This window comes from Carassius auratus, unplaced genomic scaffold (assembly GCF_003368295.1).
Source record: "Carassius auratus strain Wakin unplaced genomic scaffold, ASM336829v1 scaf_tig00020493, whole genome shotgun sequence".
NCBI lineage: Eukaryota > Metazoa > Chordata > Actinopteri > Cypriniformes > Cyprinidae > Carassius > Carassius auratus.
The window spans coordinates 619,190-645,915 of NW_020525031.1; the positions used below are offsets into that span (position 1 = coordinate 619,190).

The 26,726-nt window shown below is 36.6% G+C and overlaps 1 protein-coding gene across 4 annotated transcripts; it reads left to right on the forward strand.

The window, feature by feature from the left end:
* Positions 1-268: 268 nt before the first annotated feature.
* On the forward strand, positions 269-25,002 carry LOC113076454 (DNA (cytosine-5)-methyltransferase 3B-like). Of its 4 annotated transcripts, none has more exons than XM_026249129.1 (26): positions 269-291; positions 11,283-11,412; positions 11,539-11,684; positions 11,908-12,106; positions 12,329-13,932; positions 14,016-14,184; positions 15,571-15,639; positions 15,885-15,946; positions 16,657-16,788; positions 17,132-17,209; positions 17,676-17,825; positions 17,938-18,045; positions 18,164-18,293; positions 18,492-18,605; positions 18,767-18,811; positions 19,320-19,399; positions 19,514-19,626; positions 19,715-19,898; positions 20,289-20,373; positions 20,710-20,855; positions 21,047-21,137; positions 21,259-21,407; positions 21,792-21,877; positions 22,037-22,106; positions 22,365-22,483; positions 22,619-25,002. In XM_026249129.1, the coding sequence occupies exons 2-26, from the start codon at positions 11,289-11,291 to the stop codon at positions 22,758-22,760; spliced, it is 4,395 nt and encodes a 1,464-aa protein (XP_026104914.1). In that variant the 5' UTR covers positions 269-291; positions 11,283-11,288; the 3' UTR covers positions 22,761-25,002. The 4 variants fall into 4 exon arrangements, with proteins under 4 accessions (XP_026104914.1, XP_026104912.1, XP_026104915.1 ...); XM_026249127.1 differs by lacking the exon at positions 269-291 and adding an exon at positions 6,913-7,048; XM_026249128.1 differs by lacking the exon at positions 269-291 and adding an exon at positions 6,926-7,037.
* The last annotated feature ends 1,724 nt before the right edge of the window (positions 25,003-26,726 follow it).

The window sequence follows — 26,726 nt, forward strand, 5'->3', positions numbered from 1 at the left end:
ACTTGACCGCCTCGTTAAGAGAAGCACAATGTTTGATTCCTGAATGAATTATTCCTTTAAGCCAGATCTTGAATAAGTTCATCTGTTTTTTTTTTTACTGTCTAAAGGATCTCTTAACTAATCAGACAGACTGATTTTTTAATCTACGTGACTTTAGAACGTTTGCAGCAAGAGTTCCTATGAGTTATTTTTGGAGCTTTACATCCTCAGTATTGCAAAAGAAAACCACAGTCTTCAGAATATTTCTGTGTGTTCTACAGATAAAAGAAGTCAGGTCAGAGAAACGTGAGGGTGAGTAAATGACAACTTTCATTTCACTATTGCTTTAGCATGTGAAAGACCCAGGTATCCCAAGTGTTTTCAATTCTTAGAAAAGTGGTTGCTGACAAACTGCAAACAGCTACATATAATTACAAGTGAAACAGTGTGCCTCAAACAGAAGTTAAATCGTGACTTTCTCGGGAGTGCCAAAAGAGACATTGTGAAATATGCATTTGAAAGATTTATGTGTGGGTTTAAGGTACGCCATATGAAACTGTTATTTTCAGTTTCAAACGGCACACATCTGGAGGGGACAGGAAGGTGAGAAGATAAAGACCACTGTTGTTTTGTTAAGCAGCGAGAGTTATAGGGATCGCTGACTACCTCTTTCACTTCTGATAAGGAACTCACTTCAGTTTAAGTTTCCGTATTCCACTGGACAGTCAACATCAATAATTCAACATAAACATTGAAACACATAGCTTACTTTTGAACCTGCGTCCTATTCTCTCTTTTTGAATTTCTTAGAATTTGCTCCCATTTCCAATCCGTTGTTTTACCCTGCACTCTCAGAAAAAAAGGTATGAAAGCTGGCACTGGGGCGGTTTCTTTTCCAAAGGCACAACTTTGTACCTAAACAGTCCATATTGGTACCTTAAAGGTACATATTACTACCTAAAGTGTACACATTATTTGGCAGTACTTTATTTTAGTGCTGTTCCCCATGTACATATTATAGTAATTACAATAACTATGTAATAACTAGGTACTAACCCTGAACCTAACCCTAAACCTAACCCTACCCCATGTAGTTACACTGTATTACCAGAACTTTCTTAGATAAATACACTGTAAGTACACTATAAGTACATGTAAGTACACGTACAAGTGTGCAACCCATTATTTCGTAAAAGGTACAAAAGTTTGGTACCTTTTCTTTCTGAGAGTGTGTGGGTTATAGCTGCGAATTCTCTTCAGTCTTTTTAGAAAGAACTGGTCTGTAAAACTTAGCCATTTTCGAAACCCTCTGACAATTTCCTCCTATCATTGCAATTCCTAACTGAATTCCTATCTCGTAAGTTAATTCACACCTCAGCTATAATCACCAAACAGAACTGCAAAAATAGTTGTTTTAAAACACGTTTCCCAACACCATTAGTTAAACTCACAGTGTTGACTGTGTCAATATAATTATTTTAGGTTGACTCTAATGCTCAGAGTAATAGTTTGATATTTCCAAGAAGCATCACTGGGAAATTATCCGAACACGTCTTTCCTATAGCTGTATCAGCAGAAGGGGTAAGGGAAACATAATTACACAAAATGGCTTCAAATATTTATACATGAAATCAAAAGTAAAAAAAAGAAATACATTAATTAATAAATAAATTAAAAAAGGATTATGAGTGAGTGAAAGAAAGAGAGAGAGAGAGAAAAAGAAAATAAAAACAATTCACGGTCTGCTTGTCACCAGTCCTGTTTCTGCTTTGCCTTTAAACAAATGACCTATGTTAAAACAAAGGTGCATTTGTAGATTGAAAGGGACTTCCTCCAAACCTAACTTAATCCAATTCGTACAAAACTCTTTTTTTTTCACTTTTTCTTTCTTTTTTTAAATTTACATATTTTAAGTGTTAACATGCTAATGTCTTTGTCACGTTGGGTTAAACAAAGGGGTTGGTGCTTTTATCACTTCTGCAACATTTATTTCTTTTGATGCTCTATACGTTCATTACATAATAAAAAAACGAGTTTGTCCAAAATTGTCTGAACTGTCTTCCAGAGTAGAATGGAAAACGTGTTGATGTGTGGCTGAATGTAAACAGTTGTCAGAATTGGATTTACAAACTTAAGATGGTCGTCTTGCTTTTGTATAGTAAATATGGAACCAAATTGCAGTCTTAAAGGGGGGGGGGGGGGGGGGGTGAAATGCTATTTCATGCATACTGAGTTTTTTACACTGTTAAAGAGTTAGATTCCCATGCTAAACATGGACAAAGTTTCTAAAATTAAGTTGTACGTTTGAAGGAGTATTTCTGTTCCAAAAATACTCCTTCCGGTTTGTCACAAGTTTCGGAAAGTTTTTTTGGAGTATGGCTCTGTGTGACGTTAGATGGAGCGGGATTTCCTTATATGGGTCCTAAGGGCACTTCTGCCGGAAGAGCGCGCGCTCCCGTATAGCAGAGCACTGGGAGCACAACAGACGTTCACTGATCAGAGCGAGAGCGTCGCGAAATGTCACAAGAGGAGTGTGTTTTTGGTTGCCAGGGCAAGACAACCCTGGACAGATTACCAAAAGAGAAACAGCATTAAGGGACCAGTAGATGGAGTTCATTTTTACAGAGCATCAACGGAGTTGTGCAAGTGTTTGTGTTTGTTCCCTGCATTTCGAAGATGCTTGTTTTACAAACAAGGCCCAGTTTGACGACGGATTTGCGTATCATTTATTTCTTAAGGATGATGCAATCCCAACGAAAAAGGGTTACGATCGTGTGTTGGAACGGCAGGCGGTGAGTAAAACTGTTTAAAATATCTTTGCCTCCTTGTTAGTGCATCCGCCTCCCATGCCGGAGACCCGGGTTCGAGCCCCGCTCGGAGTGAGTCGTTGCTGCTGCTGCTCTCGTTCAGTTTCAGCCTCGGGATCTGATTCTGGATCATAAATAAACGGCTGAATCTGACTGTTAGCCATGGTTCGTTTTGGATGTTTTTTTCCTCACGGTAATGTCACAGCTTCCAAACGCTCTCAAAGCAAAAGCCTACTGGCGCTCGTGATTCTTTAGCTCCGCCCACACGTCACGCCTCCAGCCGGTCGTGTTTTTCTGGGAAAAATCGGTACAGACTATCTTTCTCTTATGAATATAATAAAACTAAAGACTTTTTGGAGTATTGAAGGATGCAGTACTACTCTATAGGTACTCAAGATTAACAGGATATTGAGTGAAAACGAGCATTTCACCCCCCCTTTAAAGTAGGCTATGCAAATCCAGTCACATTAGTGATAGGCAGTGTTGGGCAAGTTACTTTTAAAAAGTAATTAGTTACAGTTACTAGTTACTTCTTCCAAAAAGTAACTAAATTAGTAACTCAGTTACAAATTTTAAAAGTAACTAGTTACTTAAGAAAGTAACTATTGCGTTACTTTCAAGTAAAATTAAATTTTAAAAGCTCAAACGTGACCCCACCTCTACCCCTCTTTAAAGGAACTTAAAATACATGTGCATGTTCAATTATTTATGATAAATCTGAATATTATAATGAAATGGACACTTAATACAATACATTATTAACAGAAACATGAAACATTGTACACACATCTAAAAAAAAAAAGTTGCTGTGGGACAAAGTGAGACTAGCCTGCAAACAAATGGCATGTATGTAGATATTATGTTTATATAGTGGATCAATGCAAATAACACGATAGATTTTTGGGAACTTTTGATATTTCCTTTTATTGTTTCTTTAATTTCTTGAAGGAAAAAGTAATGTATATACTTCCATTTAGAGATGGCTACTTTTGGATTATTTGGGCTCGTTGCCATACCTGTCTCTCGTTGACTGACTGGCTTGTGTTGTTCGTTGTGTGTCCTGTCCTGTCCGACTATGCGTTATGATGGGTTGTTCGCAATTCATGAGCGTTAGTGATGATGGGTCGTTCGCGAATGAGCGTTAGTGATGATGGATCGACTCGTTCGCGAATGAGCTTTTGATGAGTCTTTTTAAGTTTTTCAAATTTAGCCTATAGAAATTAAATAATTATGTAATAAAAATTTAAATATTATAGTCAAAGTCATTTAAAGAGCCGTTTGTGAGCCAAAGAGCCGGTGTCCTGACATTTTATCCTACCCCGTCAGATTTTCCTACCCGGGTTTACTGCGCACGCGCACATCAATATCGCGTCCTTAGTCTCATGCTAAACAACGATATTTAATGTATCTGCATTACTGTAAGGGTAGGTTTAGGGTTGGGGTAGGTGTAGACTTTAATAAAAACGCAATCTAATTGGTAGGAACTAATATTTATTGTTGGTTTCCTGTAACTGTATCCCTTCTAGCTACAACCGCGAATATAACACATAATTACTGTATTTGTAGTACTGTAAGGGTATGATTAGGGTTGTGGTAGGTGTAGACATTAATAAATCATAACTTTACAGTAGCATTTTTCGTTCTACCCACTGTTTTAGTGGGAGGTAGGAAAATCTGACAGCGTAGGACAAATCGACAGACCGGCTCTTTTCAGTGAGCTGAGTCAAAAGAGCCGAATTCCCATCACTACTATGCGTGCTTTCGAACACCCGCCCAACTCTACCTCTGATTGGCTTACAATGAAATTTTACTCTACCTCAGCCAATCGTCAGCATTTATGCGCTTGTCTCGTGCTCTGCCCACTAACCAAGGAAGAACAGTAAAAAAAAGTATTTGCCTCTCGCTCAGAGATCTAGTTGGTCTAATGAAAAAAAAAACAAAAAAAAACAGCTTCATCATCAGTTATAGTAACGCGCCGCATTTTTTGGCAGTAACGGTAACGGCGTTATTAAGATGAGAAGAGTAATCAATTAGATTACTCGTTACTGGAAAAAGTAATGCCGTTAGTAACGCCATTATTTATAACGCCGTTATTCCCATCACTGGTGATAGGCTGCAGAAGACCCAATACAAACCGGCCCACCATTTTAGGCGGTGAAAAAGAAAGCCCCTTTTCCCGAAGCTTTCTCTAGCGCCATATCAACTCGCGTTCAACTCACGGATCGTCGCCCACCATTTCAGCGTCACTAACCTTTCCTTGTTTAGCTACCGTATAGAATAGATTGAAGCCATATGCGACGGCATTTAAACACTTTAACCGCAATCTTTTTTTGCATTTGACAATAATGCAAAAAATGCACAAAAAAAACAACAAAAATTCCTCAAATGAATGTTTGATCACCGATGGTATTGAAAATTTACGAAATCCATTGATTTACTACTGAGCTCAAACATTTTTGCGCGTGCCCGTCACGTGGCTTTCGCGTGTAGCCTGCTCAAATATGCATCACTGTATCATTTAATGTATCAGATATGATTGACAGTTCATTTTAAAAGATTAAGTAGCCTAAAACGTGAAACATTATGTTCTGCTTAAAAAAAATGTCCAGACGAGCATGGTTGATGTGCAGAACTTTGCAAGTTCCAGTTTTTTTACATTTTCATTATTTCACCATACAATTTTATAGAAATATTCAAAATAGGTTTTTATTAGTTTAAACACTAACAAATGTATTATAACCGATAGGGATGTTTTCAAACTGTGCAATAAAAACCGCGAGAGCTCATTGGCCTCAGAGTGCGTCACTATTATGTTTAAGTTACGAATTAAACAGCTGGACACACGTTAAGTAGGCTATTTGAAATTTATTTCACATCTGTATCTAACGTGAAAATACCGTTGTCGCCGAAAATAACCATGCTCTTTCGTACGTGAGAAATCTTAGCTAGCTAGCTAATGCAGAATAGGACCTCCTGGTTAGAATCATAGACAGTAAAAGAAATGGACACAGCGACCCCATTGGAACTCAATTGAGACAAGTGAAGCCCATTTTTAGCGTTTTTTAGCACTTCCGTTTCTGACGCGCAGACTCAAACTAAGCTTGATTATGTCAGCAACCTGTCTGACAGATGTAAATCTTCTAGTAGCTGTGCGTGCAAACTGCCATCGTTAATCTTGCCGACACGGCGAGCTTGAGCGGGGAGTTCTTTGGCGTGAGTGAGCAGGAGTAAGTATTCTGATTAATTTTGTATAGTATTTTAAAATGTTACGCCAGTACGCCATATTAAGTTAATTGCATGCGAGCTTCTCCTCCTGTCTGTACGGTAATGCGACAGAGAGTCGAGTGGTATATAACGCAATCGTTAGCCTATTTTTACAAAAACTGTTTCTACAGGGCCATAATGTAACATAGAATGTAACGGAGCAAGTGCCGTAGCAGAACTTCACTTGCGTTAGCATTCCCATTGACTCTCATTCATTTTGGCGTCACTTTGACAGCGAATAAGTTTACATCTGAGGCGTGTAAAGACTCTGTTTGTCCATTATTTATTTCTAAAGATACACGACAATGTATAAAGGGCTCCATTACCTTCTATGTTACATTATGGCCCCGTGGAAACAGTTTTTGTAAAAAATAGGCTAACGATTGCATCATAACCACTTGACTCTCTGTCGCATTACCGTACAGACAGGAGGAGAAGCTTGCAGGCAATTAACTTAATATGGCGTACTGGCGTTACATTTTAAAATACTATACAAAATAATTAATCAGAATACTTACTCCTGCTCACTCACGCCAAAGAACTCCCCGCTCAAGCTCGCCGTCTCTGCAAGATTAACAACGGCAGTTTGCACGCACAGCTACTAGAAGATTTACATCTGTCAGACAAGTTGCTGACGTCGTCAAGCTTCGTTTGAGTCTGCGCGTCAGAAACGGAAGTGCTAAAAAACGCTAAAAATGGGCTTCAATTGTCTCAATTGAGTTCCAATGGGGTCGCTGTGTCCATTTCTTTTACCGTCTATGGTTAGAATCCAGTACCACACCCCAGTCCAGCAGGTGGCGGTAATGCACTATTAAAGTTTCCAACCGCCAAAAAAAAATTTAAGGAAAAGAAGAAGAAGAAGAATAGGACCTCCTACTTTAGTTTCTACAGGCCAATCCTTGGAAGCACAATGTATGCTGGGGGAAGGAACTGGGTAGATTGGTATAATCTTCTGGACTGGGGAATAGTGAGGTCTCCGGAACTAAGGTACAAATAAGGTAGGACATATTTGATGTTTTTTTAAATAACGTTTTGTCAGATTCTGTGTCTGTGCTACTGAAACAGAAACCATTCTTATGGTTCACGATCCCATACAGTTTCGCTGTATCTGAGCGACCATTAGGCTACAGCAACACAAAGACACACTGACAAAGGCAAACGGCCTCAATAGAATGAGAACACGGTTATGGTTTATAAACAAAAAAGCGTTTCGTAGATTGTCGTTCTTTGCAAACATGTTACGTGCTGCATGTTAGCAGTTTACGTCTGTTTTAAAGCAACTTTTAAAGTTAAAATCATACAAATGAAAATGCATTTCTGCTTCGTTAGCATTAATCCAATTATTTTGAACTGGTTAAAAAATACAGTAAGTGTCACTGACAGGATTATAAAAGGCTTTAAAGTACTACAATTCGATCATGTCATCCCACCCTGTAAATCAACCGCTAAATATTTAAATGCAGGCTACCGGGTTGTTATTATATCGCGTGTTTATTTCATTACTATGATTAGATTCCGTGCACTCGTTGTTTGCGATTCACTGTGTTGATGTCACCGGTTAAACCTGTAAAAGTGAAAGCTACTTTTTTAAGTGTGCAGCATTCGCGGCAAAAACTACCCCGCGAGAACTGAGGAGGAGTTCCTAAACTCGACACATTGACGCAAGAGAGGCGGTAGGATTTTTAGTTTTGAGGAAGTCCAACATTAACCAGAGCCTAGGCTCACTAGATTTTAGAATAAAGAAGTAAGAACTAGTGATAGCGAAGTGAAGCTTTCACAATTTTATCCGAAAAAAGTTCATGCTTTTTTAAAACGGTTTATGCCGTGGCCATCTAGTGGTCATACAAATGAATAACACATTCCAAAGTGTTATGTGACTTACAACCAGTGGTTCACATCTGGTTGTACAACTCATTTTTTGGTTTTATTATATTTTATATAAATAATGTTTATTGTCAGAGTCATTCATTTGTGTCTGTGTACTGGCACTAAAATAAAACATAAGTAAAATAAAACATAAATTCATAAATTAAATCTATGATCTGTTTATTTTAACGCAGCTCTCTTAGATTGATATTTTATTGCCAAAGTTAATTTAAGATGAATATATAAATTACGATGAAAAAGGGCAATCCTACCATTATAATGTAATATAATGTAAATGAAACGGCGTTGAGGTTCCTTCCGTTTGAATCCAAGAACATCCGGCTGCAGCCTGCAGATCGAGGCGGGGCTGCACGTGCAGTCCCGCTCCACACCTACTCTGATTGGTTCAATCGTCTTTAAAAGACATACATGATAGGAAATATGTGAGTAGTTGGTGTAGGATGGAGAATGCTGTTTAAAAAGCTAAAAAGGCTATACAGTTTTACAAAGCCTTTACTATATTGCAGTTTTTTTTATTGTTAACTTGCCTCACTATGTCTGATTTATTGAATCAAGAGATGTTAGCTGCTGCAAGTTTACTCTTCTTTACCAGATTAATTCACAAATGAATAATTGGGACATTCTAAAAGCACGCTTAACGTGAAAGTACATGCCTTTATGCATTAAAACAGTGTTTTAAAAAGACCAAACTCAGTAAACAACAAATTATTAATAAAATATTCTATTCACAGAAAAGCATATATGAGCACAGAATACGAACACAAAGCATTTAATTTTCACCTATAACCTGCTTGTCTGTAAATAAAATGTGTTATTAAAAATGTTTACTGAGTTTGGTCTTTTTAAAACACGTTTTAATGCATTACGCCACGTTACGCGTTTTCCTTTTAGTCTAATGGTTTTCTATGGGAGGAAATCGCTTAACACGTAGTTAAACACATTGCATTCTTATTCTGGATTCATCTGCCTGTCAGTGAATAGAATGCTTTATTATTAAATTTATTTTACTGAGTTTGGTCTTTTAAAAACACTGTTTTAATGCATTAAGCCACATTAAACGTAGAATGTCCCGAATCATTCCAGCTGATTGAAAAGAATCGGCTCAATGGTCACAAAATGGATATCGGAGAAGATACCAATTTAATATAAATAGATGATACTTTATAAAGTTTATCTCAATATTTGACAGTGGCTGTTAAACTCCACTAAAATAAGAGCACAATTATCATGAAATTGTGTCCGTTACTATAGCAACGGTTTACAGGTATGTCCTTTCAGAATCATCACTGGCCGATAGAAATAAAAGTTTATCGATTTCTTCACTTTTCAAATAACGAGGAGCAGCATATTTTCCTGAAATAAAGAGTGAGAAAGTCTGTTTTGCAATGTAGGAATTTTTTTTAAAGTTTCATAAAAATTGAATTGGCAGACACATTATTTTTTTGGTGTCATTTATCAACTGCATGACGGATAATTATATGTAACAATAATTGTCTTGTCATGCTATATAAATTAAAACAGTAATGATACACCCCTTTTATTTTCCTTTCTCATACTTTGATGATATGAAATAATCACATTTTCCTAAAGATCAGCTTAATTTAACAAAACAATCATTTCAGGGACATGGCGAGTTACAGGCTAATGTTTTTTTTTTTCTTCTTTTGTGCATTATGAAGGCTTTATAAAACTGTACAGCATTATTAGCTTTTTAAACAGCATTCTCCATCCTACACCAACTACGCACACATTTCCTATCATGTAAGTCTCTAGGTGTTTCTCAATGTCAAGGAAGGATCCTCGGAAGCCAGTATTTCGAGGATGCTACGTCATCGACATCCGTCGAAGGACTGTTCCAATGTCGAGGATCCTCGGAATTTCAACCAAGGATTGAGTTCTTCGTTCGAAGAATATCCCATACACAGGAAAGGATGCATATGTGTATCCTTCGCGCTCTCAAATGACCCACAAACCTATGCGCGCAGCTTTTCTATCTAACGTTAGTTTGAAAATGCAAAAATGTCGGAGCGTTAACGGGTTTTATTTACGTTACCAAACATTTGTTATAACAGTAGTAAATATAAGTAAAGTTTGACGTTTAAATGCCAGTACAAATTACTACCGATATTGTAAATTATACAAAAACAAATGGTTAACTGGACCGGACCTGTCATTTAACAATTGGTTGCGTCATCGGCATTTCTTTTATAAATAACTAGTTAAGTTGTCCAACGTAATTTAATGATACCATTCACAGCGTTATTCAAACGGACCTTTTCACTGACGTAATGACGCAATTACGTGCACTTCCTAGCCTGTTCCATTTACGTGCTCTCCGAATGCGAAGAGGAGTCTCGCCTAGCCTCTGAAGGAAGTGACTTGGAAGGATCAGTCCTGCCAAGGAAGTATCCTTGACATTGAGAAACGCCATATGAAAGACGATTGAACCAATCAGAGTAGGGTATGGCCCCGCCTCGATCTGCAGGCTGCAGCCAGGTGGATTCTGAAGCTGTCACGTGGTTTTCAGGTGAATGAAAATTGACGTCATAGATCACGTGCCTTTCTCAAAACGAACCAAGCTCCGATACAGTGAGTGCGTTTATATCATGGTTTACATGAAAGTTCTTAAACCGATTATGATTAATAAGCCGAGAGAACGCACTTGGTCATGTAAACGCGGCAACCCGTTTTCTTTCATCGAAGTAAGGTCATAAACGACGTAAGCATAAACCGGTCGCAACTTGTAGTTTTTTGCCTCTTACTCCGATTTTGCGCGGCATGTAAACGCAATAACCCGCTTTCTATCGGCTTATTGAAGTGCGCATGTGTCATACGTGACAGGAACAGTTTACTTGCTTTGGCAGGTTACTGAAGTGCATGTAAATGTGCTCAGTGCTTCAGTGTGAAATGTTTTTTTTTTTTTATACAAGCTTCAAAGCTTCTGTGTTGAACGTAACATCACTATACAAAACATTTATTAGTCATCATGCCTTTTAGATTAACCTCAAAACATGTATCTCACATGCAACTTTACATGATATAATTGATATGCTTCTGAGATTAAATTCACATTACACATTTTATATGAATCTAAGCAGAGTAACGTCAATAACCCATATGCATAATCTTCGCCCAGCGTTATATATTTGAAGCAATTTCTTTTTTTCACAATATTATATATAGGTGTTCAAAGTTACCTGGTTACTTGTTTAGTGTCATACCTTAAATGTAAGCATGAAACTACAAACGCTTCTATGATTTCAAATGTGCAATTTAATTACCTTTGGTTATGATTTATTACTGCTAATTGCTGTCTCACATGCATATTTTTTTTTCTTATGAAAGCATAAGATGGCTACGAATGTAAGTCTGGACCCCAATAACCATGATGACAAGTGCAGTCGCAATGAAGTTTTGTCCTGGATCAACAAAACATTACAGATTAATTTTACTAAAGTGGAGCAATGTCGTTCAGGTACTATTTACCTGTAAATATAATTACCTTATATTTAGTTAATATCTACACATTGCCAACACCTTTATACTAAACGTCATTTTTTATTTTTCTTTGCCATGTTTTTTTTTTTTTTTTTTTAAATAGGTGCATGTTTTTGCCAGCTTATGGACTTGCTCTTCCCAGGATCCATCGACATGAGCAAAGTAAAGTTTGAATCCCAAAAGAGGTCTGATTTTATACAGAACTACAGTCTTCTGCAGGCAGCTTTCCGAAAATCAGGTGTAAAAGAGGTCAGATTAACCTTAATCTATTCTTTTACACCCAGTAATCATCCTGCATATAAAATTGTAAATGTTTAAGTTGATATGTGTAAATTTGGTTGTATTTGTTATGTTGTTGTTATTCTGTTTAGTCCCACAAGTTGTAAAGAAACTACAAGATTGATATTTAAATATGAATCTTTCAAACTCTTTTCAGTATGTTGATTTTCTCTTTTTTTGATGCCTCTTTCAGCCAGTCCCTGTGAAACAGCTTCTCACAGGAAAGTTTAGACCCAATTTCACCTTTCTGAAATGGTTCAAGAAATTTTTCTTTGCCAATGAGAGGCGAGGGAGAGAGTACAACCCAGTTGAAGCTCGTAATGGTCAGGATATTGTACAAGTAGATGACCCTGTTAAGTCTCCAAAATCCTGGAAAAACCAATGTGAATCTGGTGAGCCTCCAGTTCAGTTTTAATTTTATTATTATTTATTTTTCTCTTTCTTTTTTAGTATGGAGAATATGACTTTTATTTGATTCAGTTTTCCCACAATCATGGAAAACGTTAAAATATGCCCCAATTTCTATAGAAACATCAATGGGACTGGGAAATCAAAATCAATCAATATACTATTCCATCACAACACTGATGCAACTTGTTTTCCATTTTATACAGGCAGAGAAAGAGACGAATCTGACAAAGACATGGAATTGAATGGAAGGAGGCGACCTTTTGATCTTAAACGACACCAGCAGACTCGGAAGCATGAGATGGGAGGATTAAATTCATCTGGTAGAAAGTTGATTGAAAACTCTATTTCCTATAGTGAAACCATGCTGCTTTTTATTCAAAACCATTGCCTTTCCAGTTTACCCTCAAAGATCAACAAGGTCTCCCAGCGTACTGCAAGCTACATCCTCGGCCTAAATTATCCAAATGATATTGTTTCTGCTTGTAAGATCAATCCATATTGTATCTACATATACGGACAGGTGCCACTTGATGCAGAGAACATAGAAAGGAGCTCCTGCCATGCAGTTCTAGTCGGCTTTTTTGAGGAAAAGCTATCAAAATATTGTATCCGTCTCCTTGATGTGTTTCAGGCTGAAGATGGTAGCTCTGTATCTGGACGTTTACTCAATGTTCTCCGGAAGTTTGAGCTTCCTGCTAACAACATGGTAGCTTTCTATGTTAATGACCAAGAACAGACCTCAGGAAGTGTTGTGTCGCAGATTCAGGAGCTCAACCCACAGGTGATTGATCTTGGTGGACTTTACAGCGTACCTGAATCTGCCTTCCGTGCTGGCCTAAAGGCGCACTACAGTCAGGTTCAGGAACTTATTGCCGACATATATGAGCACTTCTCAACTTGCTCCACCAGCAACGACAACCTCAAGACGCTGTTTGCGGGCATTGATGAGCTAAAAGACACCAGCACTCCTCTCTCAGACAATCGTGAGGAGTTTTGTGTGCTTGTTCAAAGGATGGTTGGAATGTGGAGTGATTTGGTATCATACTTTACTTCCTGTGATGAAAATAATGATAAAGCTAAGCAGATTTGTTCGCAGTTGGAGAATCCTAAAATTAGGATCACCTTGATGTTTCTGGATCATGCTCTTGGACCAGTACGTGCCTTCGAGCAGCACCTGCAACAAAGCAAAGGCTCTGTCCGTGCTGATCTTGTCCAGATCCTTCGAGAAGCAAGTGGGCTCCTACGTTCGTATGCTTCTAGTTTTCTTCGCCCTCAAGCGGTTATACGCTACCTGAAGGAACGAGACCCAGCCCTCCTGGAGAACTCAACATTCTGCCTTCCTGCTACTGAGCTCAGTCTAGGTGGTGCGGTGGAAGACTTCATCTCCGCCAGAGAAGAAGAACTAGCAGATTACCTGAACGTGTTTCATGATGAGTGTTTCGCTTTCTACAAAACTCTTACAACCTCCATTGCTAACAGTCTACCTCTGAGCGATAGTGTACTGAGGGGCATTTCACAACTCCTCAGCCCGGCAGGAAGATTAAAGGTCACAGGAAAGAGTATAGTTGACCTTGCAGTACAATTTGGCATCTGCTCCAAACCTGAGGATTCTGCTAAGCTCACAAATGAGTTCTTGGAATACCAGCTTGTAGAGGATGAAGAAGACACATCTTCAACCCTTACTCTGGAACGATACTGGTGTCATGTGCTCAAGTCTTTACCATCAGAATCTATCTTCAAGAGACTTGTCCACTCTTTTTTGGTTTTGCCCTGTCCATCTCTTGAAGCAGAAAAGATCTTTGCACAGGTCAGGTTGCATCTGTCGTTCTACCATTTTATCAATGTATCTCAATTTTGTAATGTGTTTAAAACAGGTTTACTTACACACAGGCTGTTGAAAATGGGGATGCTGCTAATTGGGATGATAGTTCAAGTGAAAGTGACTCAGAAATGGCGAAAGATCTGGATTCCAATGATGACTCTTCTTTAGAGCACACTGAAGGCAAGATTTCTCCTACCAGAAATGGGAGAATAGAAAAAAACAGAAGCAGCACATCAGGTAATTTGCCCTAAAGACCTTCCTTTTATTTTATTAAGCAAGGCAGCAACAAACACTGGTAAAAAAAAAAAAAAAATGCACAAAAAACAATTCACATTGACAGTGAGTAGGTTTACAATGACAACAATAATCAAATATTAACACGATTAAGACAATACTCTGATTAAGAATCTACCATGTACACAGGGATTTTTTGATTAGCTTAGTCCGGCTAAAGTCGTACTGGAAGTAAACACAAATCGAACAATGCAATTGTTTGCCATGCAAACAAAAAAAGCATGGCTTCAAGCAAGAAGGCACATTTGGATCCATTGTTGGCTGTTACACGTATACCATGACGTATAATTAACTTCACTTGACGCTTTCGTAAAATTAAAAATGAAACACTCAAAACTGTATAGCACTGAAGACTTAACTTAATGTTGATACATGTAAAACGAGAACATGAAAGGAATATTCTAAAAGCAATGTTAAGGATGTAAACACCTTAATCATAATATTGTCTTATACAGAATAAGGTAAATAATTAGATTCCTGATGTCCGTGTAAACGTACTCAATGAAATATATCCTCAGTCTCCAGCAATATTTGAGAAACCTGAAAAAAAATCTGCCTTCAAAGCAAAAAAAAAAATAATGCTCACAGACCCTTTAATAAATATATAAGTTCTGGAATTTAGTGCGGACAGGTTTTTTATTAGTTCATCTGAATGCTACATTGTGCTTTCAAGGTAAGTGTGCTACTATGATGAGCACTGGTGAGGAAGAATTAAAAACGTTCTAATCATTGGACTAATCATTGGCCTTTGCGAGGTTCATGGCATTCATTTTGAAAGAAATTAAAAGTTGCGTTGCTGAGGAAAAAGTTTGGATCAAATCAGATTATGTCAGAGCAGGCTGACAATGGCTTGTTATTTTTTTCATTGTGGGAAGCAGTCATTGGACACTGCCAAGATCATAAGCAGCTCCAATATAATAAAAAATTCTGGGTGTATTAATGATTTATAACTAAACTTATGGCTAAGTGGATGGTTCTTAGCCAGAAAAAGCTATAAAGTGCCATATCCCACTAGCCAAATGTCTAGCTCTGCAAGACTAATATCTGGATTAAAGTATGAACTATGAAGATGTAGAAACATTTTCTGGCTTGCATGTTATTAACACAGGCTCTAAAAAATGGTTCTTCTCAATTACAATATTACTTTCACTGTGAATTGTCATGGACTAATTTAGTGTCATCATTTAATTTACATAGTAGGTACAATAAGATTATCAAATTGAAATTCAATGAATTTTTTTGTATAGCTGTATAGTGCAGTTAAAGTTCTATCCAGTCAGATCCAGCAGAGGCTGGTTAGATTGATGCAAACAATGTGCTGTTTTCCAGACATGGTTCAACACTCAAACACAGTGAAGCCGTGTGTGGTGCAACTGGAGAAGATCACCAGTCAGAGAGGTGTGAATGAAATGTTTAAGAGGTTCTAGAGCAGCTACAGAATAATGCTTTACGATCTCAAACGCTTCTGGTGGCAAACTTCTGTTGGTCTAAACTTTCTTCCATTGCATTGAAATTGCAAATGTAAATGCTCTGTCTGTGCTCCAAAGTAATGTTTATTGTTGCTATCTTTATCCACCTCAAAATATATACATTTATACTTTACTGTTCAATTTAACTGTTTAAAATGTGTTATTTCCCCGCAGAAATGGACTTAAGGAAAGATGGAGCCAATGATGGTAACTGGACTAGTAGCACATTACATGAGGTATTATAACTGAGAACAGCTGTGGCTGAGAAATAACTTTCAACTGTTTTTCTATTTTTATAACTTTTAAAATGTCTTTTATTTCCTGTGTTGGCAAAAATGAATTTTACTCTTCAGTGTCACACGATCCTCCAGAAATCATTCTAATATGCTGATTTGGTGCTCAAGAAACATTTCTTCTTCCTCTCCTCCTCCTTCTTTGCTAATAGGGAAACGGTTGTGCTGCCCAATAATTTTGAGATTTTTTTTTTGATAAAAACCTTAAAATAACATCATTATTGTAAATTTAAATGTTTTTTTTTTTTATTTTTTTTTTTTTTTTTACAAATTACACTTTTGATCCATTTGAATAAAAGTAACAAATGGTTATTGGGAATACTAATAATTTGGCCTTTTCAACATATCAGTCTATCACTTATTATAACAGTCTAATTGTCATGCGTCTAGCAGTGAATACTTTTGCTGAATACTATGTCACATTGTATAGAGATGAAGTAAACTAAGACGGATTATCACAGGAAAAAATTCACCGGCACACACACACAAACCAACCGTATCACCACACCAACATCTCAATTTAACATCTTTCTTTCCTTTTCAACATATCTGTACTTTAGCACCCAGATACTAAGTACTTCAACATGGTAGTCATGTGACCTGATTGACAGCGTACATGTGTGTAATTTGTGTGCATATGTATGGGTCTATAGGGCTCAGTTAGGGGAATATACGGTTGGGACAGCAGCTTACGGCAGAAACCACAGGAACGTACAGTCTTTCAGGCTGGTACAGGCACCTGGAGCAAACCGGTGAACCCAGACAAGAACACCAAACCAGAGGTGGTATGTACCTGCCCAGGTTAAGATTCAGTGTATAGAGGGTCCGCCTCAGTTTTGCCCCATTTAGGCTCTCTTTATTACATTGAGCTGTTTTCATAAGCGATGGATGCTGGTTTTCTTTCCGGATGGTAGATGGTAGTCTCTTAAGTCTTCATCTTCATTTTCATCGTATGTGCCTCCTGTAGCTATGTGTTTGTGTCTGTTTTTCCTCTGTAATTGCCTTGCTAGCATTCATAACATCATCTTCTCCATTATGTTTTTTTATTATGCTGCTCAGTGTTTACTTATGTGTGTGGATTTAATACATGTAGATTTCTCACTGATGTATCTGATCTACTAATTGAAGGTTAAGAACAATGCTCGTTCATCTGCAACAAGTTCGTCCCTGAGCCCCAGACCTGGAAAGAGAGAACAACCGTACAATGTAAGTCACGAAGGTTTCTAAATCTCTCTTTAATCTCACTGCAAACATGACTGTTACTTTAGTCTAGTACCCATGCCAAGTAAACTTCAGTTGTGTTTTATATGATTTGCTTTGATGAATTTAGCAGACATTATTATCTCAATTGCATGTCATTGCATACAGCGTCCTGAACATGCTCTGTGAAGTCTTTCTGTATTGTGAAGACTTAAAGTAATATTTGACCCCAAAATGAAAAACTGCTAAAAAAAAATGTACTCCCTTGGCCCAAGGGTGTGTACATTTTCAGCATATTTTCATTTTGGGGTGAATATTATGAATATTATACATTTCAGTGATATTATTTTGGTTTACTTTGGATTGCTCTTACATTAAAAAGTTTATAATCACCTTGCTTATAGTCACTCCTCTGTTGATCGAATAAGACAACCATGTTATGAATGTTGACTTTCTGTTTCTCTCTGTGCAGGATGGAAAAGGATATGCCATTGGAGAGCTTGTGTGGGGAAAAGTAAAGGGCTTCTCCTGGTGGCCTGGACTGGTGGTGGCGTGGAAGGGCAGGGTGCTTCCTGTGTCTATGAGGCGTGTAGAGTGGTTTGGAGATGGCATGTTTTCAGAGGTTAGGAGTGTTTGTTTGCCTGCTTTTTCCTGATTCTCATCTGATAGATACTTCCTCTTACTCCTTAAAGGACCCGTTTCATGTTGAAGCATGTTTCTCTTGTTGATCTTAGATTCATACAGAGGGACTGCTGCCTTTCGCTGAATTTACCAAGTGCTTTTTTAGTAAATCCTATGAAGGTCTGCCTACCTACAAGAATGCCATCTATCAAATTCTAGAGGTACAGTGGAAAGATAACTATTAGCCATTCTTTTAAAAACTACGATTGGGGATCGAGAACCAGTTTTTATGTTTATTCTTATTCTAGTATTGCGTTATATTGTTGTGTCCTTGTGTAGTTGGCAGCGGTGCGCTGTGGGAAGACTTTCCCCCCTTCTGAGAAGAAAGGGGCAGAGGTGAAGGCTATGCTGGATTGGGCATTTGGAGGCTTCCAGCCCACAGGTCCTGATGGCTTTTTGCCTCTTGTGGGTATGTAAAAAAGACAACAAAGAATGTGTTATTGCAAAAACAGTTGGTGAATGACATTAGTATTGAAAGCTAAAAATAACAAAGACTACAAGAGTGACAACACAGTTGTGTGATTGATTTGCATGAAAGTGATCTAATAAGCAAAATCTTGATCTAGGTTGATCAACAACAGTAACTTCTGCTTTTTCCATTTCACAGACAGCTCTACCAGTAATAAAACTGAGTCCGATTCCTCTGTGTCTGATTGTCCGCCTCCAGCCAAGAGGAAGTATGTCACCAAGAACAGACCGTCAACTCAGGATTACAACAGAGGTGAATTATAGATCAGTCTGCGTATAGGCCAGAACTTTGCCATAAAGAGAACAAATCATGTTTTTATTTCATAAAACACTGAACTGCAGATTATTAGTGTGTTTTTAGGCATGCACATAATTTTGGTGAGAAAACATACCTATGTTTTGTTTTCTTCTCAGATCAAATGGTCAAGGAGGTAACCGTTAAAGGCAGAAACATTGAAGGTAAGTCACCCTGAAATTCCTCAGATTCATAATTTGGTTTTATTAATGAAGCTATTCTAGGGCTCAACTACAATTTACAGTCACCAGAAAACTTGGTGAAATGAGGAAATTGTATAATTATGGCCTAAAATCCCTGTATGAAAAATTATGGCAATTAATACAACTTAATAAAAGGCTGTAGTAAAATTGTGGAAATATAGTTATATTCAGCTCTAAAATATTTAAATAAAATGTCATTTTCTTCATAAAATTAAAATATTAAAAATTAGCAAAGGGCGTGCAGATTCATTGGTCAAAAAGATGTGGAAACACTTCAGATTAAATTTATACTTGGACAGTCAGCATTTTCATAGCTTTCATTTTATCATTTTATTTTTAACAGCTTATTTTTGCCTTTAGGACATCCTTATTACTTGTATTGCTTGTATTTCACCAATACATTATCATTTATTTTAATTCATTACAAGATAATCATACAGAATGTCTGTTTTCATTGTTTTTTCTCCAGATTTCTGCCTGGCCTGTGGAAATGCCAACGTCGAAATTTTCCATCCTCTTTTTAAGGGAAGCCTGTGTTTAAAGTGCAAGGTATGACTCGATTCTTGTGTCTTTTTAAGTGCGGAATCATAAAATTTACAAACTACTTACTATTTGCTGGCCGAAGTGTCATGTTTTTTTTTTACATTTTTTGTGTTTGTGTAGGAGAACTTTACAGAGACGCTGTACAGGTATGATGATGATGGCTATCAGTCGTACTGCACCATCTGCTGTGCTGGACTAGAGGTCATTCTTTGTGGAAACGCCAGCTGCTGCAGGTTTAAAACTTAGGCAAACCTAAACCTTAATGGCATGGTAACCAAACAGATTGTGTGACCATCTTTCTCTTTTTTTCACTCTGTTCAGGTGTTTCTGTAAAGACTGTTTGAATGTGTTGGTGGGACCAGAGACGTTCGATAAGCTAAAGGAGGTTGACCCATGGAGCTGTTACATTTGCCAGCCCTCTAAGTGCTACGGCGTGCTCAAGCTCAGGCCTGACTGGAGTGTTCGTGTCCAGGAGTATTTCGCCAATAACAGTGCCTTTGAATTTGTGAGTGTCATTCTTATCCTCCTTGTGTTCATATCCAACTAGTCCTATTCATATTTTGCTATTTGCATCAGCATTTTAAAATACATTGGCATTCAAAAGTTTGGCGTTTCTAGGACTTTTTAAAAATTAGATTCTCGGGATGCATTTATTGAATCAAAAATACAGAAGAAACAATAATATTGTGAAATAATGCTATTGTAGTTCAAAATAACTTTTCTATTTGAATATATTTAATTAATCCTTTATGACAAAGCTGTATTTTAATCAGCCATTAGTTAATTTATCAGTGTCACATGATCTTTCAAAAATCATTATATGCTGATTAAGGAAAACTGAAAAGACTAGAATGATGTTTTAATGTGAAGAACCCTGTTTTTGTACTTATTTTAGGAGCCACATCGAGTGTATCCTTCAATTCCAGCTCATAAGCGTCGTCCAATCAGAGTCCTCTCCCTGTTTGATGGGATTGCAACAGGTCTGCTCGCTTGTTTTGCTTTAATATTAAAAGAATATTTCCACCAAAAAAATGTTTCATTTGTCAGGATAGACTTCGACAATTCATTTTTGTGTTCCGCAAAAGAAAGTAAGTCAAACAGATATGGAATAAGATGACTAGGAGATTTTGGCTGAACTATTACATTTAAATCTGTTTGAATCAAAAGAAATACTGAAAACAGTTTTGGCAATTGCTATTTTTGTCTTTGTTTACCTTAACGTTTGTGCAGTAGCAACGAATTGTGGGAGTTGAAGACCAAAACAGTTAAATGTATTTTATACCAATAATTCACTTTTTATATACTTGTCTCTCCAGGCTATCTGGTTTTAAAAGACCTGGGTTTTAAATTGGGACGCTACATTGCATCTGAGATCTGTGAAGACTCCATCGCTGTTGGGATGATCAAACATGAGGGCCTGGTTGAATATGTAAAAGATGTGCGCACCATCACAAGAAAACATGTACGTATAGAGAATTATCGCAGAAAAAAAGTTTTTATAGAATATCATCATTCACATTCTTCAAGTGGCATAATGATTTTAACAGTTAACCAGATTTAATAGCTAAACATTGCTATTTTTATATGGTCTTCCTCATATCCATAAGAATGAGGGGAAGTCTAAAAGTTCTCTTTTGTCGTACCATTCTGTAGCTGGCTGAGTGGGGGCCATTTGACCTCCTGATTGGTGGAAGTCCCTGTAATGACCTGTCCATGGTGAATCCAGCCAGAAAAGGTCTTTTTGGTAAGATATTTTTTCTTCTTTCTATTTTATGCTGATGTGAAACTTCATAGCATGGTCTTTAGTATTATAAGTTATTTACATAACCATTTTTAAAAAGGATAAATTTCTCATCTCCTTTCAGAAGGTACAGGTCGACTGTTCTTTGAATATTACCGCATGTTAACCATGATGAGGCCTAGAGAGGAGGATGATCGCCCCTTTTTCTGGCTCTTTGAGAATGTAGTAGCCATGAGTGCCCATGACAAGGCTGATATCTGTCGTTTCCTGGAGGTAAAAAGACTTTTTCCTTTTTTCCCATCAGGCTAGCTAGAAATGTGGTCACCATAAGTAAGATTTTGTAGATATTAATGGGCAAAAATGTCCACTGTAGTGATGTATGAAGCACAACAGAAGTCACGTTCAAACCAATCAAACCAAACCAAAATTCTGGTTCAACTTGAACCTGATGCAAAATTTGCATGGAAAAGTCTATTGCCCTCACAAGATATTCCATTTTGCTTGGATTCTTATTAAAAAAGCTGGACTTTGTCTGCGAAAATGGCTAAACACTAAATGTGAACCCACCTTTATACATGCTTTCTTACTCTCATGAGCATGTTATTGTTGTCGTTATTAAAGATAGTTATGAATTATCATGCATTTATCTGTTTCCAGTGTAATCCTGTGATGATTGATGCTGTCAAAGTAAGCCCAGCCCACAGAGCCCGTTACTTCTGGGGAAATTTACCTGGAATGAACCGGTATAAATGCAGGCACAAACACACACACACACACACACACAATCAATCACGCGCATCTGTAAAAATAAAGCGGACCTTTATAGAAATGTATACATGTTCAGTAATAGATGGGTGCATTCACAAATGAATGTGACTGAAAACTTGATTTTGTGTTTGTAGACCACTTGCTACTTCACTCGCTGATAAAGCAGATCTGCAGGACTGCCTGGAGGTTGGACGAACTGCAATGGTAAACAGGTTTATTATGCCTTCTGACTGAAAGGTTTTGAAATTTTGTGCATCAAATCAAAGAAATACACAAATACAAATTTTCATTTGCAGTTTTAGTTTACATTAGTCCTAGGAAGTATGCATATTAGCATAAAAGTGCCAGAAGTCTTGGCTCAACTAAGTTAGATGTTAGCATGTCAAAACCAATTGCATCTTATTTAAAAAATATAATAATAATAATAATTACTTCACAACTGTATCATTTCTGTATCCTCAGTTCAACAAAATTCGCACTATCACCACCAAGTCCAATTCCATCAAACAAGGGAAGATGGGACCTCTGCCAGTCACCATGAACGGAAAAGAGGACTATCTTTGGTGCACTGAAATGGAGAGGTCAGATATGTTTATATTAATTGAGTTTTACTCAATGTTTCGCCTTGTTCAGAGGGTTTGTTTAAAAAGCGGCATACATGTGAATCTTAACAAAATGACTGATTGTTTTTCTTTTCTTTTTTTTACTGCACTCAGAATATTTGGGTTCCCAAAGCATTACACAGATGTGAATAATATGGGGCGGGGACAGAGGCAGAAGTTGCTTGGGCGGTCCTGGAGTGTTCCTGTGATCCGACACCTCTTTGCCCCTCTGAAAGATTACTTTGCTTGCGAGTAAAACCAGTGTCTGGTCCAGACAGCACTGGCACTGGTGGTCCAAATCGAGTCTCTCAGATATATGAAATAGATTTTTTTTTTCTCCTACAGATTATGACTTCACAGAATATCTTCCAATTTTAATCTTACAGTTGTTCTCAACATTCAGAAAGCTTGTTTTCCTTATGATTTATCCTTGCAATGCACAGACACTTTTGGATTGGATTTTGAACATCTTAAGTACTGTCGTTTTTAACTTGTTTGCTTTTAAAGTGATTTTATGCTGGAGAGAGCCACACAATACTCAATCCACTACCTCAGTGCCATTCTGTGATTGGTTCATTGTCTGGAGGAATGCAGCTTTATGCCTATTTGTAATTTAATGAATAAGTTAATGTTAGTTTGGTTTAGTTTATCAGTTTTAACCTTTTGTCAGTTTTTTTTTTCACATTTTTACACTAGATTGTTTCCTTGTTTAGGAATAAACATGTCCTGTTGTTAAATATTACATAGTTTCATCATTTTTAAAATGATGATTGGTATTGTTGTCATCCCGCGGTGCTGTTTTGTAATACAGAATGGTTGACCATCATGTTAACTTTACTAAGTCAACACTTGAATATTTTCTTATTTAGCAGCATCTTTTTAATGGAAAAGTGTTAACCGGGCATGACTTGGGTTTTAAACAGCATTTTGTTTGTAGAAATACATGAAATCTTGTAGTGCTCTATGTATTTAGAAGCTCAAATGTGGTCTGTGCCATTATATTTTAATAATTGATAGATGTAAGCTGACAGTAACCTTATAAAGCTTTACCCTTAAAAAAAAAAAAAAAGGAATCTTGATTATTTTTTATCAATTTATAGAGTGGCATTGCCGTTTTAAGACTACTTTTTTTTTAAGACTAGAATTTTAGACCATACTGTAATCATTTGACAACAGACAAGTCATCAACTCGTAGGATTAATGATTTTATTTCATTTTGCCCCATTTCTAACCTGTACGCACTTTTGATTTGAAACTGTTGGCTCAAACTGGTCACTGCAGAATTGATTTGTGCTTTTTTTTTTTGGTGAGGATTTAGCATAACACAATATCTAAGTCACTGTGTTAACTTTGAAGCCTTTTTGTACAACATGGTGCAATGTGATCAAGGGCTTAAACTGAATAAGTGCCTACACATTGATAGGCTATATTTTTATGTAGAAGAAAAAATAATTGTTGAACTGATTGTGACTGGCATGACCTTTTAAAGGGAAGAATTTTGGCTACTTTGCATTTGTCTAGTGCAAGTGACCAAATTGTATCTTACTTTTTAAATTTCTCCAAATACATTTGGTTATCAATTGTGGTCCACTGTCAGTGTGACATTAGGTGCTTCATAATGTGTGTATAAATACTGTTTTCATTGTAGTTGTTTAGCATGTGTGATTTGTGGTTCTGACTTTGTCACAGGTCAAATCTAGGTTGACCATACATCCTCTTTCTATTCCTGGACATATTCTCGCTGGGTTTCTAAATTGCTCTAAATTGTCCGGGGTTTGGCTTTGTTTGGACAATTAAGGCAATTTAGAAATCCCGGCCAGGATATGCTTATTGAAATACAGTCACCCTAGTTAAAGCTGATTTTCAGCTTTTGGAAGTTTTCTAAAACATGATACCAAGTGACTTAAACTAAGCTTGTTTAAAGAAATTTTAGTAAGGCATGGGCCAGCTTGAGGTTTGTGTGCTTTGGTAAAAGGTCAGTAACTGGATTACGTATGTCTTGATGCCTTTCGGATGTGTATGTCTTGTAGCAAAGCTTTGGAAATTCCCTGTAAGACCTGTGTTGGTGCTGTTTTACATGTAATTGAAGTAAAATGATGGTCCATTTGTAATTCAAAGGTGCAGTATTGTGTCATAAGAAATAACTCCCTCAGGTCTTCTCAACACCAGCAGGCCTCATAGGACCCTGATCTATAAGGTCACACTTGATTTTTTTTATTCAATTCTTTGTGAATAGAATATACTATATATTTTTACCCTTGAAATCGCCCTTTAAACCTCTTTTTTTCTCCTGTTGAATGGGTCTTAAAAAACCCTGATGTCTTTTGGTGCTAAATAAAAAATGCTAATGATGTATGTAGAATGTTTTCCTGAACTGATGATTTCAAGACAGGTTTTGTTTTAATATCTTTTGATATTTTACATGGTCTGTTTACCTAGCTTTATATTCCATGCTTGTACTAATATCAGTAATGAAAAATAAATTGCACCAACCTTTTTTTTTATTGTCTTTTTCTGTTTATTTTATCAACCCACAAAACTAAACTTTCCATTTTCAGACTGTGTCAAAGTTCACTTGGGTTTGATTTAATATTTTCTAATAGATTGCTGGTTTAATACTGTGCTTAGAAGCGAGAGATGAATTAGACAAATACTTTAAAATGTAGCTTAATAAAAATTATATTTAATAGATGAGAAAAGGTTAATGAATAAGTATTTCACTAGATGTTTACAGAAACATAACAGTAATAGAAAATGGAAAATAACTGCAGTGGAAACCCTTTTAAACTGCGATGCTCCTAGGAAGTGTCCTAGGAATTAGGAATATTTTTTAATAGTTTGAAGTAGGGCTGCACGATTCTGGATCAATTGAGGATCATGATTTTTTTTTTTTTTTTTGGTCTCAGAGATAGCAATTTTCCTACGATTTTTTTTTATGATTATTGTTACTATTATCATTATCACAAGTATATAAATTAATACTTTTATTTTGCAAGGATTATTTAAATTGAACAAGTGCGGCAAAGACATAAATATTTCTATTTCACATAAATTTTGTTCTACTGAATTTTCTATAAAAGAAACCTGAAAAAATCTTCTCATCTATTTTCAACATAATAATAATAATAATAATAATAATAAATGTTTTTTTTTTCAACAGCAAATCAGAATATTAAAATAATTTCTGAAGATAATGTGACACTGTAGAGTGGAGTAATGATGCTGAAAATACAGCTGTGCATCATAGAAACAAATTACATTTTAAAATACATTTAAGTAGAGAGCAGTTATTTTAAATTGTAAAAATATTTAAAAACGTTACTGTTTTTGCTGTACTTTGGATCAGATAAATGCAGGTTTGGTGAGCAGAATAAACTTTAAAAACAACATTAAACATCTTATGGTTCAAAAACTTTTGTCTGGTAGTATATATATCATATATTTTTTTTATGTTAAAGAGTGGTGAAAAAGTTGTTTAAATCACTGATTTAACGACTCACTCATAAACCTGTTTCCCTTGTTTCATTACTGGATGAATCAGCGTTTTTGAACGATTCTCTTGAATGAAAAATTAATTCATTGACAAATACATTTTTAAGACACTTGTGAAATAATGCAATGGACACGAACGTTATTTGAAGCACAGTAGCTACTTTCAAAAGGGGATTTGCTCTATTTTGATCGCAGCCAGATATACGTCAATGTTTATATTTGAACTATAAACTTTATCCCAGTATTTCTGTGATAATATAAGTGACTGTTAGACAGAAATAGTACAGTGTAGTTAAAAAGACAGTTTATGAAAATGTTTCTTAACCGCTAACTGCTCTCTCTTGTGTCAGCGGCAGTGCGAGCACGGATTTGAATGATAAGACTTTGTTAAAGGTTTAACAGACTCGGGGAATCGTTGTCTTTAGGAATTAGATCGAGAGGGTGTCTGAATGGAGATCGCGATCTTGATTAATCGTGCAGCTCTAGTTTGAAGTGACTTTCCGAATATCACACACGCATAGTAGATTCAGTTAGATTAGTAAAAATATACATAACATAAATGTAATATTTGGAATTTGCAAATTTTATGTTAACACATTTACCAAAACTTTCATTTTTGTTTTATGTGTTTAATTGTGACTTTTATTTTGTTGTTTATTACTTTTATTTTGATCGGTTGAAGTAGTTACCAAATTGTTTACTTCACATAGGCGAATGGTGACTTTTATTT